This window comes from Lepisosteus oculatus, chromosome 3 (genome assembly GCF_040954835.1).
Source record: "Lepisosteus oculatus isolate fLepOcu1 chromosome 3, fLepOcu1.hap2, whole genome shotgun sequence".
NCBI lineage: Eukaryota > Metazoa > Chordata > Actinopteri > Semionotiformes > Lepisosteidae > Lepisosteus > Lepisosteus oculatus.
In genome coordinates this window covers 10,357,821-10,376,322 of record NC_090698.1, presented here as the reverse complement: position 1 = coordinate 10,376,322, position 18,502 = coordinate 10,357,821, and the positions used below count along the sequence as shown (strand labels likewise).

Below are 18,502 nucleotides of genomic sequence, written 5' to 3'. Positions count from 1 at the left end.
GCACAAAGCCTAGAGCCAAGCCAGGCCTGCTGGTGGAAAACAGGCCCCACCCCTCCTCCTGCTGGTTGCTGCCGAGTCCTCGGTTTGCTCATCAAGCCCCTCCCTCTTAGTGCGAAGAAGTCTTGGACCCCCCAGTTAGAGATTCAATGTCATGAAAACCAGCAGCTGTGCCCAATTCAGATGACTGACCTCTGGGGGGCGGGGGTCTTCAGATCTTTCCTCCTGCTTGAGAGGTCAATTAAACAATTTACCCCATGAACTTCTAAAATGGACACATACAGGCTTTGTTGGAAGATCACACAAGACTTCACTTCATTCAGGGTGCAGCTTGACTCTCCTGGGAGTCTAGTTAATGTGCTACAAGCATGTAGTTCAGCTGGGTAGCTGCATCAGAAGGCTTGACAGCCGAAACGTTGTTTTCTCTCCTCTTTTCAGCCTTGAATAAACATGTTACTTGTTCCCCTACAATCATGCAGCTGACTAATTAATTGGACCAGCTGTGTAAGAGCTGGAGTGGAATAAATCCCAAACGACACCAGGCCATGCAGGACTGAGCCGTTTGACATGTCTGCATGGAGCACATGAAGAGAGGCCACTGTCTGCAGGGGTCTTGCTGAGCCGAGCCGATCACCGGCTCTTCCCCGCCCTTTCGCTGCTGGAGGTGTTAAAGATCTGTGGGACCCTTCCTGGGCTGGAGCTGCGCCCCCTTTCCTAAAGGTGCTGAGCACTTGCACAACCAGCAAACCACTAAGGAGTCCTTTTTGAATTGATGTCAGTTCTGCAACTGAACACGTCCTCTTTTCAAGAGTGGGAGGCAATCAGAGGGGCCTTATGAACCTGACTCAGGGGCTCAATTCAGCAACCGAGGGTCCTGCAGAAAAGCACGAGGACACTGGGGTCACCAGAGGGTTCAGAGCCCTTTGAACACTGGGCAGCACTGAACCAGTCTGCACTTCCGCTGTGTGAAGAATCTCTCCCTGCAGGGTAAGAACCAAACTGCACAGCTTGTCAAATCTCACAGGTGAGGGTGCAAGACAGGATGTGAAGCAACAATGCTCTGCTTGCTGGCAACAGGCTCGTGTTGGAAAGCTTTATTAGAGATCCGATTGGAAGTAAGTACAGTAGTAACACACTGCGCACACTGTCCCCTCCTATCAAACCAAAGTCTCTCAATCCCCCAGAAACACCCTGTTCCGCCTACTGTTTGACCATCTACCTCAGGCCCAGGAAAGACAAATACAGCTGTGGTGTTGGTGCTGCCTCCTTTTATGTGCATGGTGTTGTGTCCTACTTGAATCACACCTAGGGCAAGGATCTCAAGCGCAGTTTATGGAGGTCCTGGTGTCTTGCGACTTTTATTCTAACCTGCTTAGTCAATTAAACAACTGAACCTCATTGTTTCTAAATTAGATGTGTGAAGGGTATTTTTTTCCCCTAAAGTCTTTAGCACTTGATTAGATGAGATATTCATTTCATTAAAGGTACAGTGACCTGTAAGTCACCCATCTTAGAAGTTCTACAATTAGGCAGCTACTCAAATAGTTAGGCCAGCTCTCACTACCAAACGCCCCAGGAATGAGTCTGACACCCCTGATCTAGAGCTTCCAGTCTACAACCTTTGATCATGAGGCGCCTTTAGACTTTTGGAGCCGATTTATCTTGTTACTGAGAATGGGTGGGGAAACGAGGCAGGACCTCCCTGAGCTGCTGATTACCCTGCCTCCCGCTCCGGCTATCATGTCAGGTCTCCTGTCGGCCGACTGCTTCCAGCGCGAGAGAGCGCTGGACACGCCCCCCCGTGTGACCAGTAGCTCTTTCTCCATCCCTGCACCCGTGATCACGACTACTGTGACAGGCTCTGCAGCACAGAGCCGTTATTTGTGGTATCAGGATAGATATATTTTCCTCAGCTCAGATTTCAGCAATTCCTCCAACAGCCACAAGGGGGCGAGGGTGTGAGGCGAGACACCCTTACAGGAGTTGGCAGAGGTGGCAGAAGGAACGACTGGCCCACCTGCTTAAGGGCTCAAGCGGTTCTGCGAGTCCTAAGACTCTCGGGCTGGAAAAAGAGTGCCTCCGGGCTGGAGAGAGACTCACCAACCAGATCGTCGATGCTGTTAACACGCGTGCACACCGAAGCAATGAAAATCAACATTCCAGAGTCATCACCAGAAGTGATCTGCTTTCTCAGCACCAAGTTCATTCCCAGGGTTAAGTCTGGGCGCCTGGAAAACTGGCTCTTGTGGAATATCCTGTTTTCCTACAGACCGGCTCTGTGGGAGAATCCAACTCTCCCTCTTACAGCTCATGTGTGAGATGGATTAGCGGGCACACCCCAGGAGTTCTGACATCGCTGGTCCCAGTCTGGGTTCTAGCACCAGCCCACTGGGACCGGCGTCCCCCGAGGGGGGTGCACAGAACTGGCCAGAAACCTCCAGGGATGGGTGGGCTCGATTCGGGTGCTGTGCAACAGCGCCGCCCCGGTGGCGAGTTGGGGGAGGGAGCCTGCGATGGGGCAGCAGTGTCGGCGAGAGGTGTGCTGCCTCGCTGTGCTGCGGGGCACCACGCTCTGCGCACGTCAGGCGTGCGGTTTCTCACTCTGAAACTGAGGAGGTCTCAGGGAGGTGACAGGATTCCCACAGACGCCTTCGAATTGGTAGCAAACAAAAGAGGATTGTCACAAATCTGGGCCGAGCCTGGTACTGAAAGAGCCAACCTTTTTTTCTTAAAATGACAAACAGATATAATAAATTATGGGAATCACTGTTCCCGATAATACAGTGTTGCTTTCCAGACTGTTTCCTGGAAACTCTTCAAGGTGTTACTGGATCCCAATAACACTGGCAAGGCAGCGCCTAGTTGAGGTCACAGAGCAGAGCGAGGTCGTGCAAGGGCGTGTGAACTTTGACCTGCACCGCTGGTCTCCACGCTGCCCTCTGAGGAATCAGCCAGTGCCCCGCCCCCCACTGCTCTATGACATCACCGCAGATTGGTAGCAGATGCTGCTTTCTGATTGGACGACAGTATAACTGTCATAATTATGGGAGGCACTGCTCCCGATAATTACTGCTTACATTGGTAACGAGCTCATTATTACTTGGCAATAAAAAAAAGAATCAATAGCAATCGCTGATAAATTAACACTAATTAAAGACACACCCAAACAAGACAGGTGCTGCTGCCACTGCCAGACAACAGAAAAACAACTACATTAAAGGGAGCTTCATACACCCCACTAACACACAGATGGGAGGGCGCCTGTCAGTCGGTCAGATCGTCAATGAGACAGTGTCAGGCTGTCAGTCAGTCAGTCCGTCAATGAGACAGTCAGTCAATCGGTGTGAGCCTGTCAGTGTGTCAGTTAGTCAGCTTGTCAATGAGACAGTCAGTGAGTCAGTGTCAGCCTGTCAGTGTGTCAGTCAGTCAGATTGTCAATGAGACAGTCCGTGTGTCAGCATCAGTGAGTCAGTGCATCAGTCAGTATCAGTGTCCGTGTGTCAGCATCAGTGCATCTGTCAGTATCAGTGTCAGTGAGTCAGCGTAAGTGTTTCAGTCAGTATCAGTGTCCGTGTGTCAGCGTCAGTGAGTCAGTGCGTCAGTCAGTGTCAGTGTGTCAGCGACAGTCAGTATCTGTGTCCGTGTGTCAGCATCAGTGAGTCAGTGCATCAGTCAGCGTCAGTGCGTCGGTCAGTATCTGTGTCTTTGTGTCAGCGTCAGTGCGTCAGTGTCAACGTCCGTGTGTCAGCGTCAGTGCGTCAGTCAGTGTCAATGCCCGTGTGTCAGCGTCAGTGCGTCAGTCAGTGTCACTGTCCGTGTGTCAGCGTCAGTGAGTGTCAGTGTGTCTGCGTCAGTGCGTCAGTCAGTGTCAGTGAGTCAGTGTCAATGTCCGTGTGTCAGTGTCAGTGTCACCAGCTCTAGAAGAGGTTGTCAATATTCCAGACGTCTCCACTCAGAGCGTTTGCTGCCCCCTGCAGAGTCCAGGTGAGCAGTGCCAGCTGTTTGCGGAACCGCGCCTCGTCAAACTTCTCCGGGTTCGAGCGCAGCAAAGCCAGGTGCTCTGTGAGCGCGCTCAGTGTGTGATCGCCGCGGCCGTGCAGCACATGGCGGAAGGGAGTCTCCACGGCGGAAACATACTGAGACAGGAAGTAGTACTCCACCTGCGCAGACACACAACACACCGCCAGTGAGTCAGACAGACAGGTAGACAGGAAGTACAGACAGGTAAACAGGAAGTAGTACTCCACCTGCGCAGACACACAACACACCGCCAGTGAGTCAGACAGACAGGTAGACAGGAAGTACAGACAGGTAAACAGGAAGTAGTACTCCACCTGCGCAGACACACAACACACCGCCAGTGAGTCAGACAGACAGGTAGACAGGAAGTACAGACAGGTAAACAGGAAGTAGTACTCCACCTGCGCAGACACACAACACACCGCCAGTGAGTCAGACAGACAGGTAGACAGGAAGTACAGACAGGTAAACAGGAAGTAGTACTCCACCTGCGCAGACACACAACACACCGCCAGTGAGTCAGACAGACAGGTAGACAGGAAGTACAGACAGGTAAACAGGAAGTAGTACTCCACCTGCGCAGACACACAACACACCGCCAGTGAGTCAGACAGACAGGTAGACAGGAAGTAGTACTTCACACACAACACACCACCGGGCAGCTAGAACAACAGCGACACAGACAGGGCAATGAGTACAGACCCTCATGATCCGCATGTTGTACAGGCGTGTTATCTTGTCATCCTGGACATCGCTGTTCAGAATGGTTTCTCTCAGCTTCTCGGCTGCACGGTTATAATCCCCACGCGCTGTGAACACCCAGTGAGGAGAGAGGCCCCGCTCCTACAGAGAAAGACAGGTTTATACATACTGCACCAAGAGAGAGAGACAGGTTTATACATACTGCACCAAGAGAGAGAGACAGGTCTATACACACTGCACAGAGAAAGAGAGACAGGTTAATACACATAGCACTAAGAGAGAGAGACAGGTTAATACACACTGCACTGAAACACAGACAGGGTAATTTACACCACACTGAGAGAGAGAGACAGGTTAATACACACTGCACTGAGGGAGAGAGACAGGGTAATACACACCACACTGAGAGAGTGGGTAACTGACACACAGGACAGGGCACAGTATATATAGAGTACACATGAGTGTTAATGTACACTATGGCACCCACAGGTCAACACAAAGAGTGCTTCTAGCTCCTGCCCAGCCAGCCCAGACCCTCCCAGACAGCGACCAGAGACCCCTGCTCCCCCGTCAGGCCGGCCCGTACCTGCAGCTCGGCCGAGTACTTGCTGAGCTGGGCGCTGAACTGCAGCGTGGTCTCGCTGTAGCAGGGGAAGTCCAGCGGCACGATGTGGTCATGCGCCAGGCGCAGCGCCATCTGGCCCACCAGCTCGGCCACAGCCAGCGCCACCTCGGGCAGCCGGCCCTGCAGGAACTCCTGCAGCCGGTCCGCCGTGTCCAGCGGTGTGTTGGTGAAGGGGTAGGGCCGCGCCTCCTGCGGCGAGGAGAGAGTGTGTCAGGGTGTCACTGTGCAGTGCAGAGGGGTGTCGGGGTGTCACTGTGCAGTGCAGAGGGGTGTCAGGGTGTCACTGTGCAGTGCAGAGGGGTGTCAGGTTGTCACTGTGCAGTGCAGAGGGGTGTCAGTGTGTCACTGTGCAGTGCAGAGGGGTGTCAGTGTGTCACTATGCAGTGCAGAGGGGTGTCAGGGTGTCACTGTGCAGTGCAGAGGGGTGTCAGGGTGTCACTGTGCAGTGCAGAGGGGTGTCACGGTGTCACTGTGCAGTGCAGAGGGGTGTCACTATGCAGTGTAGAGGGGTGTCAGGGTATGCACAAGCATCTAGATTAGTCTGTATGTCAGTATTTATCCATATGCACCATATTCAGAAGTGCACAGTACATAATAGTATATATACACAGCAGTGGACAGAGTGGTGTACAGGAATGCATTAAACAGGACTGTATATAACAGTGTATACATAGCAATGGACAGTCCAATACTGTATATAGGAGTGCATATATATATACTGTAGCAGTGGACAGTACTGTATACAGGAGTGTACATACTGTACACCAGAAAACTGCAGTGTATATAGAAAGTTATGTACAGGTAGTTGTACCTCAGTGAACTGTAGCTCCATGGCCGGTACTCCTGCAAAGGCTGTAAAGCTGTAGGCCCCACTGTTCAGAAACAGCGGCTTCACTCTGAGACAGAGACACAATTAATCCACCTCTTTCTGCTGTTATTACATGCTTGTGAACCCCGTTATTGACAGTATAGCACTGCGTCAGGAACAAGTCAAGGTTTATTCCACGCTAAGAAGAGAAGAGAAGAAACACAACGTTTCAGTGAGGGAACACATCCGAAGAAGGCTCCACAGCCGAAACGTTGTGTTTCCTTTCTTCTCTTTTCAGCACAGGAATAAACCTGTACTTGTTCCTTTGCAGCCTACGCCTGCTGACGCAGCCCCCTACTCGAACCAACACTGCGTCACGTGTTTCTACACATTATCCCACACAGCTCCCGTACATCAGTATAGCACCATCACGGCAAGCTACCCCAGGGTGGGGACACTCACAATGGACTCCCCCAGGAGCTGCCCTGGCTCTGGGTGTAGCTGTTGATCGTCTGGCCGGCGTGCTTGGGGTGCTCCACCTGAGGAGGACAGTGAAGGAAGCAGATGACAGATGAAGATGTAGGATAGAGAGGCAGTAGGGAAAGGGGGAGAGGAAGGAAGAGGGAGGGAGGAGGTGGGATTTGAGGGGGGAAGGGAGAGCAGGAGAGGGAGACGGAGAGAGAGAGGGACTGTTATCTTGCTCCAAACCCACCAAAATGAGAGAGACTTGCTTCCTCCTCACTTGCGAGTCAACAAGCTGCCCCGGGCTCCACCCTGCTGATGATCCTACCAGCACAGCAGGCGGGACAGTGGAGGCATACCCTGCACCGCCACCTCAAGCCAACAGGAGGCGCTCCTGAGCTTCACAGGTAGTAAGGGTGATTAAATCAAAATCCACATTAGCTCCTTAAGCCCATCTTTGACCAGCCCACTGTTACTGTGATTCCACAATCAGAGGCGGCATGGCCAGGGCTGTCTTGCTCCTCAGCAGCGCCCTCCTGTGGCTGTTTGTGGCATGGCATGTGGTGTGCTGCTCCCTAAGAGATTTCCAGTGGCCCCCTTCCCAGATTCCCGACCTCTTGCCCAAGAACAGTGAGGGTCAATGTGATGGCCTGCAGCCCCTCTAAGCTAGTTTGTGACATCTTGCAACACTGCTTCTTCTGGAATTAATTTTTGACCTGGGCTACTTTAAAAAAAATTGTAATGTTCTTTTTCCTGTGAAGATGTTACAGTTTCCAGTTCTTTACACTAACCTGGTTCATGGCTACTTCAACAAGTTTGGCCAGCAGGGGGCTGGAGTAGACTGACAGCTTGTCATCCCCTGGAAGACAAAGGAGCCAAGCACTGTGAGCATCAGAGGATAAGAGCACTGAGGAAGGGGCTGCAGGCAGAGGAGGGGATGTGAACAAGCTGTGATGACAGAGGGAGGAGCTGGAGGCGGGGCTGGGGGGTGTGAACAGCCTGTGATGACAGAGGGAGGGGCTGGAGGCTGGGCTGGGGGTGTGAACAGCCTGTGATGACAGAGGGAGGGGCTGGAGGCAGGGCTGGGGGGTGTGAACAGCCTGTGATGAAAGATGGAGGGGCTGGAGGCAGGGCTGGGGGTGTGAACAGCCTGTGAGGACAGAGGGAGGGGCTGGAGCCGGGGCTGGGGGTGTGAACAGTCTGTGAGGACAGAGGGAGGAGCTGGAGCTGGGCCTGGGGGTGTGAACAGCCTGTGGTGACAGAGGGAGGGGCTGGAGGCGGGGCTGGGGGAGTGAATAGCCTGTGAGGACAGAGAGAGGGGCTGGAGGCGGGGCTGGGGGAGTGAACAGCCTGTGGTGACAGAGGGAGGAGCTGGAGGCGGGGCTAGGGGAGTGAACAGCCTGTGGTGACAGAGGGAGGAGCTGGAGGCGGGGCTGGGGGTGTGAACAGCCTGTGGTGACAGAGGGAGGAGCTGGAGGCGGGGCTGGGGGAGTGAACAGCCTGTGGTGACAGAGGGAGGAGCTGGAGGCGGGGCTGGGGGAGTGAACAGCCTGTGATGACAGAGGGAGGAGCTGGAGGCGGGGCTGGGGGAGTGAACAGCCTGTGAGGACAGGAGGAGGAGCTGGAGGCGGGGCTGGGGGAGTGAACAGCCTGTGAGGACAGGAGGAGGAGCTGGAGGCGGGGCTGGGGGAGTGAACAGCCTGTGGTGACAGGAGGAGGAGCTGGAGGCGGGGCTGGGGGAGTGAACAGCCTGTGGTGACAGGAGGAGGAGCTGGAGGCGGGGCTGGGGGAGTGAACAGCCTGTGAGGACAGGAGGAGGAGCTGGAGGCGGGGCTGGGGGAGTGAACAGTCTGTGAGGACAGAGGGAGGGGCTAGTGGTGGACAGAAATGGAGGAAGAGGAAGAGGAAGGCGGATAAAAGGAGGGAGGGCAGAAACAGAGAAAAGGAAAGGAAAGGAGATTCTTCTTACCCAGAACTGCACGGTCCAGACTGAAATAGGCGATTGCCTTCAGGTGCAACATGGACAGGTAACCCTGACAAAAAAAGGGGGCAATGGTCACAACACCTGTGCCACTGTGACACAGACATATTGATACTAATTTCTAGGGCAGGACTCGCCAACACAATGCAGTGGTATATATGGTCAACCAGACATGATATTCTGATGTGTTCCAGGGGAACTTCGCTGAGGGCCCGCCCAGTTCTGTGTCTAAGACTTAATGGAGCATATACAGTACACAGCTACACACCTAAAAAAAAAGCAGCCTTTAAACCGCAGTTCCTACCTCCAGCCACTCGGTAGCGCCAACACTGCCAAAGTCACCTGCGTCCCAGCTGACGAACAGCAGACTCCTCCTGGGCTGGAACCCTGAGGGAGAGCAGCCAAGGAGAGATGGAAAGAGAGGGAAAAACATAAGAAAAGGGACAGCCTGAGTCACTGGCCAGTTGTGACCCCAGTTCCCCAAGAGGAGGCGCACCAGAGGAGCCACAGCAAGGAGGAGCCTCACAACAGCTCTCATCTGTGAGGGGTGCTGTCCTGCAAGGCACTGTGGGGCTGCCTGTCCTCTCTCTGAGCAGCACAAGAGTTGCTGAGACGAACTGAGATACAGTACCTACCGCATGTGAACTGGACTTGGAAATGAAAATGTCGAAAATAAACAATAAAATCAGCAAGAAAGGTTGTGAGAGAGATTGTGAGTGCAGTGTGCTGTGCTGGCAAGCGGAGGGCGATGGTAGGTGAGCTCTCCCAGTGACAGGTGCAGGAGACTGACCGTTCTGGACCATGGCGCTGAATGTACGGGCCAGCTCCATCAGGATGGCAGTGCCAACAGCCGACTTGGCTGCCCCTGGATCCCAAGAGTCTCGCTGGGCACCAATAATGATGTACTGATCTGGAGAAAAAGAGAGAGAGAGAGAGGGGCATTGATACACACAAGCTGGACAGCATGGTACATTACTTCACAACACACAACAGTCAGTGAGGCTGCCGGTCAGTGTGTCAGTATCAGTCAGGGTGTCAAGTCTCTGGATCAGGCACTCAGTCAGGGTGTGCTCAATCTGTTAGGCTGTCGGTCAGTGTGACAGTATCAGTCAGGGTGTCAGTCTCTGGATCAGGCACTCAGTCAGGGTGTGCTCAATCCGTCAGGCTGTCGGTCAGTGTGTCAGTATCAGTCAGGGTGTCAGTCTCTGGATCAGTCACTCAGTCAGGGTGTGCTCAATCTGTCAGGCTGTCGGTCAGTGTGTCAGTATCAGTCAGGGTGTCAGTCTCTGGATCAGTCACTCAGTCAGGGTGTGCTCAATCTGTCAGGCTGTCCGTCAGTGTATCAGTATCAGTCAGGGTGTCAGTCTGTGAATCAGTCACTCAGTATGTATTCAATCTGTCAGGCTGTCAGTCAGTGTATCAGTATCAGTCAGGGTGTCAGTCTCTGGATCAGTCACTCAGTCAGGGTGTGCTCAATCTGTCAGGCTGTCGGTCAGTGTGTCAGTATCAGTCAGGGTGTCAGTCTCTGGATCAGTCACTCAGTCAGGGTGTGCTCAATCTGTCAGGCTGTCCGTCAGTGTATCAGTATCAGTCAGGGTGTCAGTCTGTGAATCAGTCACTCAGTATGTATTCAATCTGTCAGGCTGTCAGTCAGTGTATCAGTATCAGTCAGGGTGTCAGTCTCTGGATCAGTCACTCAGTCAGGGTGTGCTCAATCTGTCAGGCTGTCAGTCAGTGTGTCAGAATCAGTCAGGGTGTCAGTCTGTGAATCGGTCACTCAGTATGTTTTCAATCTGTAAAGCTGTCAGTCACTGTGTCAGAATCAGTCAAATTGTCACTGTCAGTTTGTCTGTGAATCAGTCAGTCAGGGTGTAGTCAGTCTGTGCAGCAGGGTGTCAATATGTAACTCACCTGGCTCACTGTATCCCTCTATGGAGCTAAAGATGTTGTTGAGCAGTATCGCACTCATGCTGTTGTAGACACCCAGCCTGATCTGGCGGCCATCGCCTGAGTTGAGCCCTGGTCCCAAAGCGTAACGGACATAGGGCAGGCGTCCCTGCCACCCTCGTGGAGACACAGGTCCAGAGAGCTGACTGATATTTTAAAATTAGACCAAAAGATAGAGACATTAATACAGACACACTGGACACTACAGTACATTAACACTGCACTGAGAGAGAGAGGTTAATACAGACACACTGGACACTACAGTACATTAACACTGCACTGAGAGAGAGACGAGTTAATACAGACACACTGGACACTACAGTACATTAACACTGCACTGAGAGAGAAGGGTTAATACAGACACTCTGGACACTACAGTACATTAACACTGCACTGAGAGAGAGAGGGGTTAATACAGACACACTGGACACTACAGTACATTAACACTGTACTGAGAGAGAGGGGTTAATACAGACACACTGGACACTACAGTACATTAACACTGCACTGAGAGAGAGGGGTTAATACAGACACACTGGACACTACAGTACATTAACACTGCACTGAGAGAGAAGGGTTAATACAGACACACTGGACACTGCAGTACATTAACACTGCACTGAGAGAGAGAGGGGTTAATACAGACACACTGGACACTACAGTACATTAACACTGCAGTGAGAGAGAGAGGGGTTAATACAGACACACTGAACACTACAGTACATTAACACTGTACTGAGAGAGAGGGGTTAATACAGACACACTGGACACTACAGTACATTAACACTGCACTGAGAGAGAGACGAGTTAATACAGACACACTGGACACTACAGTACATTAACACTGCACTGAGAGAGAGGGGTTAATACAGACACACTGGACACTACAGTACATTAACACTGCACTGAGACAGAGGGTTGGGGGCAGGTCTACCTCAGCAGCTTGGATGCCACGTTGGCACTGATGGGCAGGGCAGGTATTGAGGGCAGGCCCGAGGACTTGGTGGGTGGGAACTGGGTGTGGTTAAAGGAGGGGAAGCCAGGGGTGAAGGGGTCACCCGTGCCCATGTGCACCTGTGATTGTTTAGGAATAAGAAGCAGAGGTCACAGTTCATCTGCAAGCATGAATTCTATTTAACAATATATGGTAAGTTGTGTTAATGGAAACCAATGCCCAATTTACCATCTCTGAATACCGAAAGAAAGTATTGCACTGTCCTGTACTGCAGTGTATTATTTTATACTGTCCTCTAACAGAGTGTGATATTGTACCACCTCTAATGAGTATAGGCATGCTGTTCCTGTTCACCATTGCACTCACATGCTCTGAGATTGCCACACTGCTGTCCAGGCCTAGTCTACGGGGGTCCTGGGGTACATCTGCGGGGTCAGGGTAAATCAAGACCCCCACCGCTCCAGCCTGCTGGGCGTTGGCCACCTTCTCTGCGAAACTGAGCTGGCCAACCCGCACGATCACCACATTGCCTTCTGCTGGTACTCCCAGGGACTGCACCAGCTCAAAATCCTCCCTGCGGCCGTAGTTCACATAGACCAGCCCCCCCTACAGAGAGGGAGGGGGAGACATGAGAAGGGAGGGAAAATGAAAAAGGGTGGATGGGTTTAATACAGACACACTGGACACTACAGTCCATTAACACTGCACTGAGAGAGAGAGGGGTTAATACAGACACACTGGACACTACAGTCCATTAACACTGCACTGAGAGAGAGAGAGGGGTTAATACAGACACACTGGACACTACAGTCCATTAACACTGCACTGAGAGAGAGGGGGTTCATACAGACACACTGGACACTACAGTCCATTAACACTGCACTGAGAGAGAGAGAGGGGTTAATAAAGACACACTGGACACTACAGTACATTAACACTGCACTGAGAGAGAGGGGTTAATACAGACACACTGGACACTACAGTCCATTAACACTGCACTGAGAGAGAGGGGTTAATACAGACACTGGACACTACAGTCCATTAACACTGCACTGAGAGAGAGGGGTTAATACAGACACTGGACACTACAGTACATCAACACTGCACTGAGAGAGAGAGGGGTTATATCATTACCTTGACAGTGCCAGTGCCGCTGTAGGCACAGTAGGAGTCCAGTGGTCTCTCCAGTTGGATCTGTTCAATCACATTGCCATTTCTGTCCACGACTGAGAGGGTGTTTGGCTGTGTCCTGGACAGTCAGACAGACACAGTGAGAGACAGACAGATTATAGTGGTTCCAGACACAGACAGACTGCTGCACAGAGCCTGACAGGAGAGTGAGGACTGTGCACACCCTCCTCTGACACCCCGTCAGATTGCTCACCCTGGGACTCTGCACAGAGCCTGACAGGAGAGTGAGGACTGTGCACACCCTCCTCTGACACCCCCTGTCAGATCACTCACCCTGGGACTCTGCACAGAGCCTGACAGGAGAGTGAGGACTGTGCACACCCTCCTCTGACACCCCCTGTCAGATCACTTCACCCTGGGACTCTGCACAGAAACTGACAGGAGAGTGAGGACTCTGCACACCCTCCTCTGACACCCCCTGTCAGATCGCTCACCCTGGGACTCTGCACAGAGCCTGACAGGAGAGTGAGGACTGTGCACACCCTCCTCTGACACCCCCTGTCAGATCACTCACCCTGGGACTCTGCACAGAGCCTGACAGGAGAGTGAGGACTGTGCACATCCTCCTCTGACACCCCCTGTCAGATCACTCACCCTGGGACTGGGCAGTGTGAGTGTGTGCCTGCACTGGGCCGTATTACCTGGACGGGAACTGCAGGTTGGCGAAATGGGAGTCGGTCCAGGTGTGATCCATCTTCAGCTGCCTGAAGAACTCCAGCACCTCCGTCGCCAGGCTGTTCCCCTCCAAGGACCCCGGAGGATGAGGCATCCTGCTGAAGTGCCTGAGTGAAGAAACAGAACCAGGAGAATACTGTGTCGCAGCAATGTTGGGGTATCAGCGTGCCTGTGTGTCACAGTGCCTCCATGTCTGTGGGGTACACAGCAGGTCACTAGTGTATCAGCACATCGGTGTGCAAGCGAGTCGGTGCATCAGATTGCGAGTGTCAATGAGTCAGCTCATCAGTGTGGTCAGTGAGTCCATACTGTATCAACACATCAGTGTGTCACTGAGTCACTGTGACACAGTATCTGATCACTAGCGTGTTTGTGAGTCATTGTGAAACGCTATGCGTATCCGTGAGTCAGTGTGAAATTGTATCTGCACCCTAGTGTGTCAGTGAGTCAGTGTGAAATGGTATCTGTACACTAGTGTGTCAGTGAGTCAACGTGACTCGGGATCTGTACACACATCAGCCTCTCTCACCCCACAGTGCTGCCTATGGTCTCCTCCTTCAGGTATTTCCTCAGCATCTCTCTCAGCTCCCCCAGGTACAGGACCCCATCCTCAGATGAAGAGTCCAGGACAGCGGAGTCATCCACCGGCACCAGCTCCCCCTCAGACTCCTCGCAGGAGTAGCACGACCCACGGAATGTGACATAGCCCAATAGGAATGCTGCAACAACAGAAAACCCGCCCTCAGCACAGGACTCGGACTCTGATTGGTGGCCGGTACACTAATGCAGAACATTATTCAGCATCATACTGTATTGACCCATATTTCTGGATTGTATTACCCTTTAGTCCCAAACAGGGGAGGATGCCATGCTTGGCAGGTTATTGACAAAGTCAACAACACAATGGATTGAAAATAAGGACCAGCAGGAAACAGAGATCCAAGGATGCAAGAGGACTTTAAGAACTGAACCACTGATGGGGAACGGGAGGCACTTTACACTAAGGGTGGTGGGTGTCTGGAAGAACAGGCCCAGCTCCAGCTGTGTTATTGAAACTGACACCCAGAGAGCTGTGAAGAAACAGCTGGAGAGGATCCCAGGATCAATGTGCTTCACAGACAGGCTGAGCAGGGTGCCTCTCCTTTGTGACCATTCTACTGTAACCAGAATGATACTGATGGATTATATACTGGACTGGACTGGGCTGGACCGGTGTTGTACTGCATTGCTCTATTACTACATATGAACAATCTACAGTGAACACTAGCACTGTAAACCTGTGCTAAATATGGGTAGTATGTAGGACAGCAGTATCCCTCCATTAAATCTGAGCAGTGTGTACAGCAGTATACCTGTAGTGAATATCAGCAGTGTAATCAGAGCGAGGTAAAAGCCGGCTCGTCTCCGGTCTCTGGGCTTCCGTAGCACCAGCGCGGTGATGTCACTGGTAAGCCCCGGCTCCAAGTCCTCCTCAGCCTCCGATTCGACGAGCTTCATCTCCACCCGGCAGTCTCCGCCTTCCTCTCCGTCCCCTTCCTCCAGGCCCCGCCCACACCGCCTCTGCCGGTATATAGAGCAAGAGGTCTGGGGGGCGGGGTTAGAATGCTGGGGAGAGGGCGGGATTAACACATTAACAAAGGCCACCACTGTGCTTCCATACTGCAGTCTGAGAGCAACGGAGATGGATAAATGCACTCATATCCAGACAAGCAGAGAGCGCGAGGTAGGGGAAGGTGAAGGAGAGGCTGAGGAAAGGAGTGACAGAGAGGGGGGACAGGAGCTCTTACCCCACTCAGCAGGGATCGAACGGTGTCCATGTGATCATGCGGGACTCCTCCGTAGCAGCCTGTCAGCACACAACACATGGGCAATCAGGCCTCTGTGGCCACGCCATGCCACACCGGGCTCGAGAGGGCACGTCCACGCGGACTGGCCACCCAACAGCCAGCTCCCACGCGGGAATCCTCAGGGAGCTGCCCGCACAGCTGGCACCGCTGTCTCCTCACTCTGCCACCAGACCAGGACACGGGACTCCTGCCATGTCACAGATCCCTCCCTGATCCCCGTCCCCCTGCCTCTATCCTTCCTTCTCACTCCGTCCTTCCCTTCCCATGCCTCTTTCTTCTCTGGCGATCAGCTGCTCCCCGTTCCCTCAGCTGGTCTAATCGGCATGCCCACTGAAGAAACACCCACCCCCCACAATAAGAAACCCAGACGAGCTACGTCAGTGACAGCAAGTGACACGTGGACAAACATTCCCCTCTCCCTGCATAAGGATGATAAGTCTGAAGCCACCGATAAGGAGATCCACCCAGTCTGACACACTAACACATACTGCACCTGCCTAGCTGCAGTCTTAATATACTGTAGTGTCCAGTGTGTCTGTATTAACCCCCCTCTCTCTCAGTGCAGTGTTAATGTGCTGTAGTGTCCAGTGTGTCTGTATTAACCCCTCTCTCTCTCAGTGCAGTGTTAATGGACTGTAGTGTCCAGTGTGTCTGTATTAACCCCTCTCCCAGTGCAGTGTTAATGGACTGTAGTGTCCAGTGTGTCTGTATTAACCCCTCTCTCTCAGTGCAGTGTTAATGGACTGTAATGTCCAGTGTGTCCTTATTAACCCCTCTCTCTCGGTGCGGTGTTAATTAGGATCCTTGTTCGTTGCCTTTTTTTTTAAATCCTTCCAGGAATGTACAGGGTTCTGATCCTCTTTGTTAATCACGCAGTAAGCAGGAGTCTGGGGCTGGGAGAGAGGTAATCCGTGAAAGTGAACATACCAACACTCCCAGCCTGGCACCGGGGCTGCAGACCAGGGGGAGGGGGGAGCTCTTGCTTGAGAGCAGTAGTCAGACTCATCATAGCCCAGCGTAGCCCAGATCGGCTTGTTTATCCTACTGTCAGAGTGCCCAAGTGCTTCCTGCATGGGGAAAGTTCCCTGACCCCCTGCTCCAGTAACACTGCACTGCCATTGGCCAGTCCAGAGTGCCAAAACAGAGACAGAGCTGGGGGAGAAGTGTGTGTTTGTTGACTCTGTTAGGAGCTGTGTAACTTTATTAACCACACTTCAAACACCACTACTCTCTCAGTGCACTGCTCTCCTAGGCCCCTCTGTAGTGTCCAGTGTGTCTGTATTAACCCCTCTCTCTCAGTGCAGTGTTAATGTACTGTAGTGTCCAGTGTGTCTGTATTAACCCCTCTCTCTCAGTGCAGTGTTAATGTGCTGTAGTGTCCAGTGTGTCTGTATTAACCCCTCTCTCTCAGTGCAGTGTTAATGTACTGTAGTGTCCAGTGTGTCTGTATTAATCCCTCTCTCTCAGTGCAGTGTTAATGGACTGTAGTGTACAGTCAGAGAAAGACGCTCTGATCATGAACAGCAAACACAAAAGGGATATTTTATATTTATTTTGTTGTTAACACAGTACAGTTGGGTATATTACAAAATTAATCTAAAAAAGCTGCTTTTAACTGCTTTTCCAGAATGACTTACTCTTGCACAAAACTTATCATTTCCATCTCCAAATAAATTATCAAAATTCATGTAAGGAGGGCAGATGATTCAGCATAATGCTAGATCTACAAAACTCATCTTTACAATCTAAAACACTCCCGATTAGGCAACTTCTGAAACAAGTGTTAGAAAACGATAACAGACATTATGTAAAGTTCACAGTGATTTTCTTAACAGCAAAGCTTTTAGAAGAGCAGAGCACTCACCCTCTGTGGTCCCTCTCGGTGACTAGTCTGTCAGTCTGCCAGCCCAGACCTGCCACTGAACTGCCGAGGCTCCGCCCCTCACCAGAGCCCGCCCACTCACCCTCGCAACTCTAGCTTGCCATTGGCCAGAGGGAGGGGCCCTGGCGAACCAGGGTTTCCCTTGTTACGGGTCTGTTGCTGAAGCACAGCAGCACAACTCTTGAGAATCAATTCAGAATCCATGGTTCCCACCTTGCCCACTTGGCTCCTTGTCATGTGTCAAGGATCTCCCCCAAGCCATTCCTGACACAAGCTCCCAGGGAAAATACATCTCGTTCCAGACACCCACAACTCCCTGTGTTAAGAGCGGCTCCCTCTTGACCCTGATACTCCTGGTTTTGATTTCCTATTGTCTACATGGGTCCTTCTTTCACTGCTGATGCCATAACAATGCTCCAGCTTTTCCCAGTGCTGATATGAAGCATTCACCCTGCTGTCTCCTACCTGGGCTGAAGAGATTAAGTTCCTTCAGCCATTCTGCTTCTTTTCATTTAACTGAAAGCTATATTTAACTGGAATCTCCACTGGTTTAAGAAGAGCTTCACGGCTGCAGCTGCTGTACAGGTTCTCCTACACATCGCAGGCTCTGTGGCACCTTCTCGGTGATGTCATCATGAGCTCCGAGGCACCCTCTCTGCATTGTAAGCGGGGCACATCCTGCCAGAGTACGGTCACCCCCAGCTCTCCCACCTGTATCTGTACCAGGAGCACTGCTGCCATTGATGAGCAGTGGCATGACCTGGATTCGAACCTGCGACCAATCAAATTTCCCAGCAGGCTAGGCCACTCTGGAGCCCCCTGACACTGCGAAAGACACTGTCGCCTTCCAGGACAGCAGTGGGCTCTCTAAGCGCAGAGGCACACGCTGCCCTGTCGCTCCACAGCGGTCTGTCGGTCAGGAGCCCAACCCACCCGGCAGAACCAGTGGCTCCTCAGCGGTCTGTCAGTCAGCAGCTAGACCAGTAGGACAGAACCAGTGGCTCCACAGCGGTCTGCCAGTCAGCAGCTAGACCAGTAGGACAGAACCAGTCACTCCACAGCGGTCTGTCAGTCAGCAGCTAGACCAGTAGGACAGAACCAGTGGCTCCACAGCGGTCTGTCAGTCAGCAGCTAGACCAGTAGGACAGAACCAGTGGCTCCACAGCGGTCTGTCAGTCAGCAGCTAGACCAGTAGGACAGAACCAGTGGCTCCTCAGCGGTCTGCCAGTCAGCAGCTAGACCAGTAGGACAGAACCAGTCACTCCACAGCGGTCTGTCAGTCAGCAGCTAGACCAGTAGGACAGAACCAGTGGCTCCACAGCGGTCTGCCAGTCAATTACTTCGAAGCGCTCCCAGTCTCTGGAAAGAGGTGTGGTGAATGACCTACAAGACTGCGCAGGATCAGAGCAG

General features: G+C 52.4%; 1 protein-coding gene across 1 annotated transcript; it reads right to left on the bottom strand.

Annotated features, from left to right (window-relative positions):
- Positions 1 to 1,076: 1,076 nt before the first annotated feature.
- tfr2 (transferrin receptor 2) lies at positions 1,077 to 18,492 on the bottom strand. Its single transcript, XM_069186752.1, has 18 exons — positions 17,075 to 18,492; positions 15,151 to 15,209; positions 14,716 to 14,968; positions 13,893 to 14,082; positions 13,330 to 13,470; positions 12,632 to 12,746; positions 11,864 to 12,103; positions 11,477 to 11,616; positions 10,507 to 10,688; positions 9,386 to 9,505; positions 8,900 to 8,982; positions 8,584 to 8,647; positions 7,406 to 7,473; positions 6,615 to 6,691; positions 6,156 to 6,240; positions 5,306 to 5,533; positions 4,720 to 4,860; positions 1,077 to 4,157 (listed from the first exon to the last, which is right to left on the bottom strand). Exons 2-18 carry the CDS (start codon positions 15,178 to 15,180, stop codon positions 3,915 to 3,917), a joined length of 2,400 nt encoding a protein of 799 aa, XP_069042853.1. The 5' UTR covers positions 15,181 to 15,209; positions 17,075 to 18,492; the 3' UTR covers positions 1,077 to 3,914.
- Positions 18,493 to 18,502: the final 10 nt, after the last annotated feature.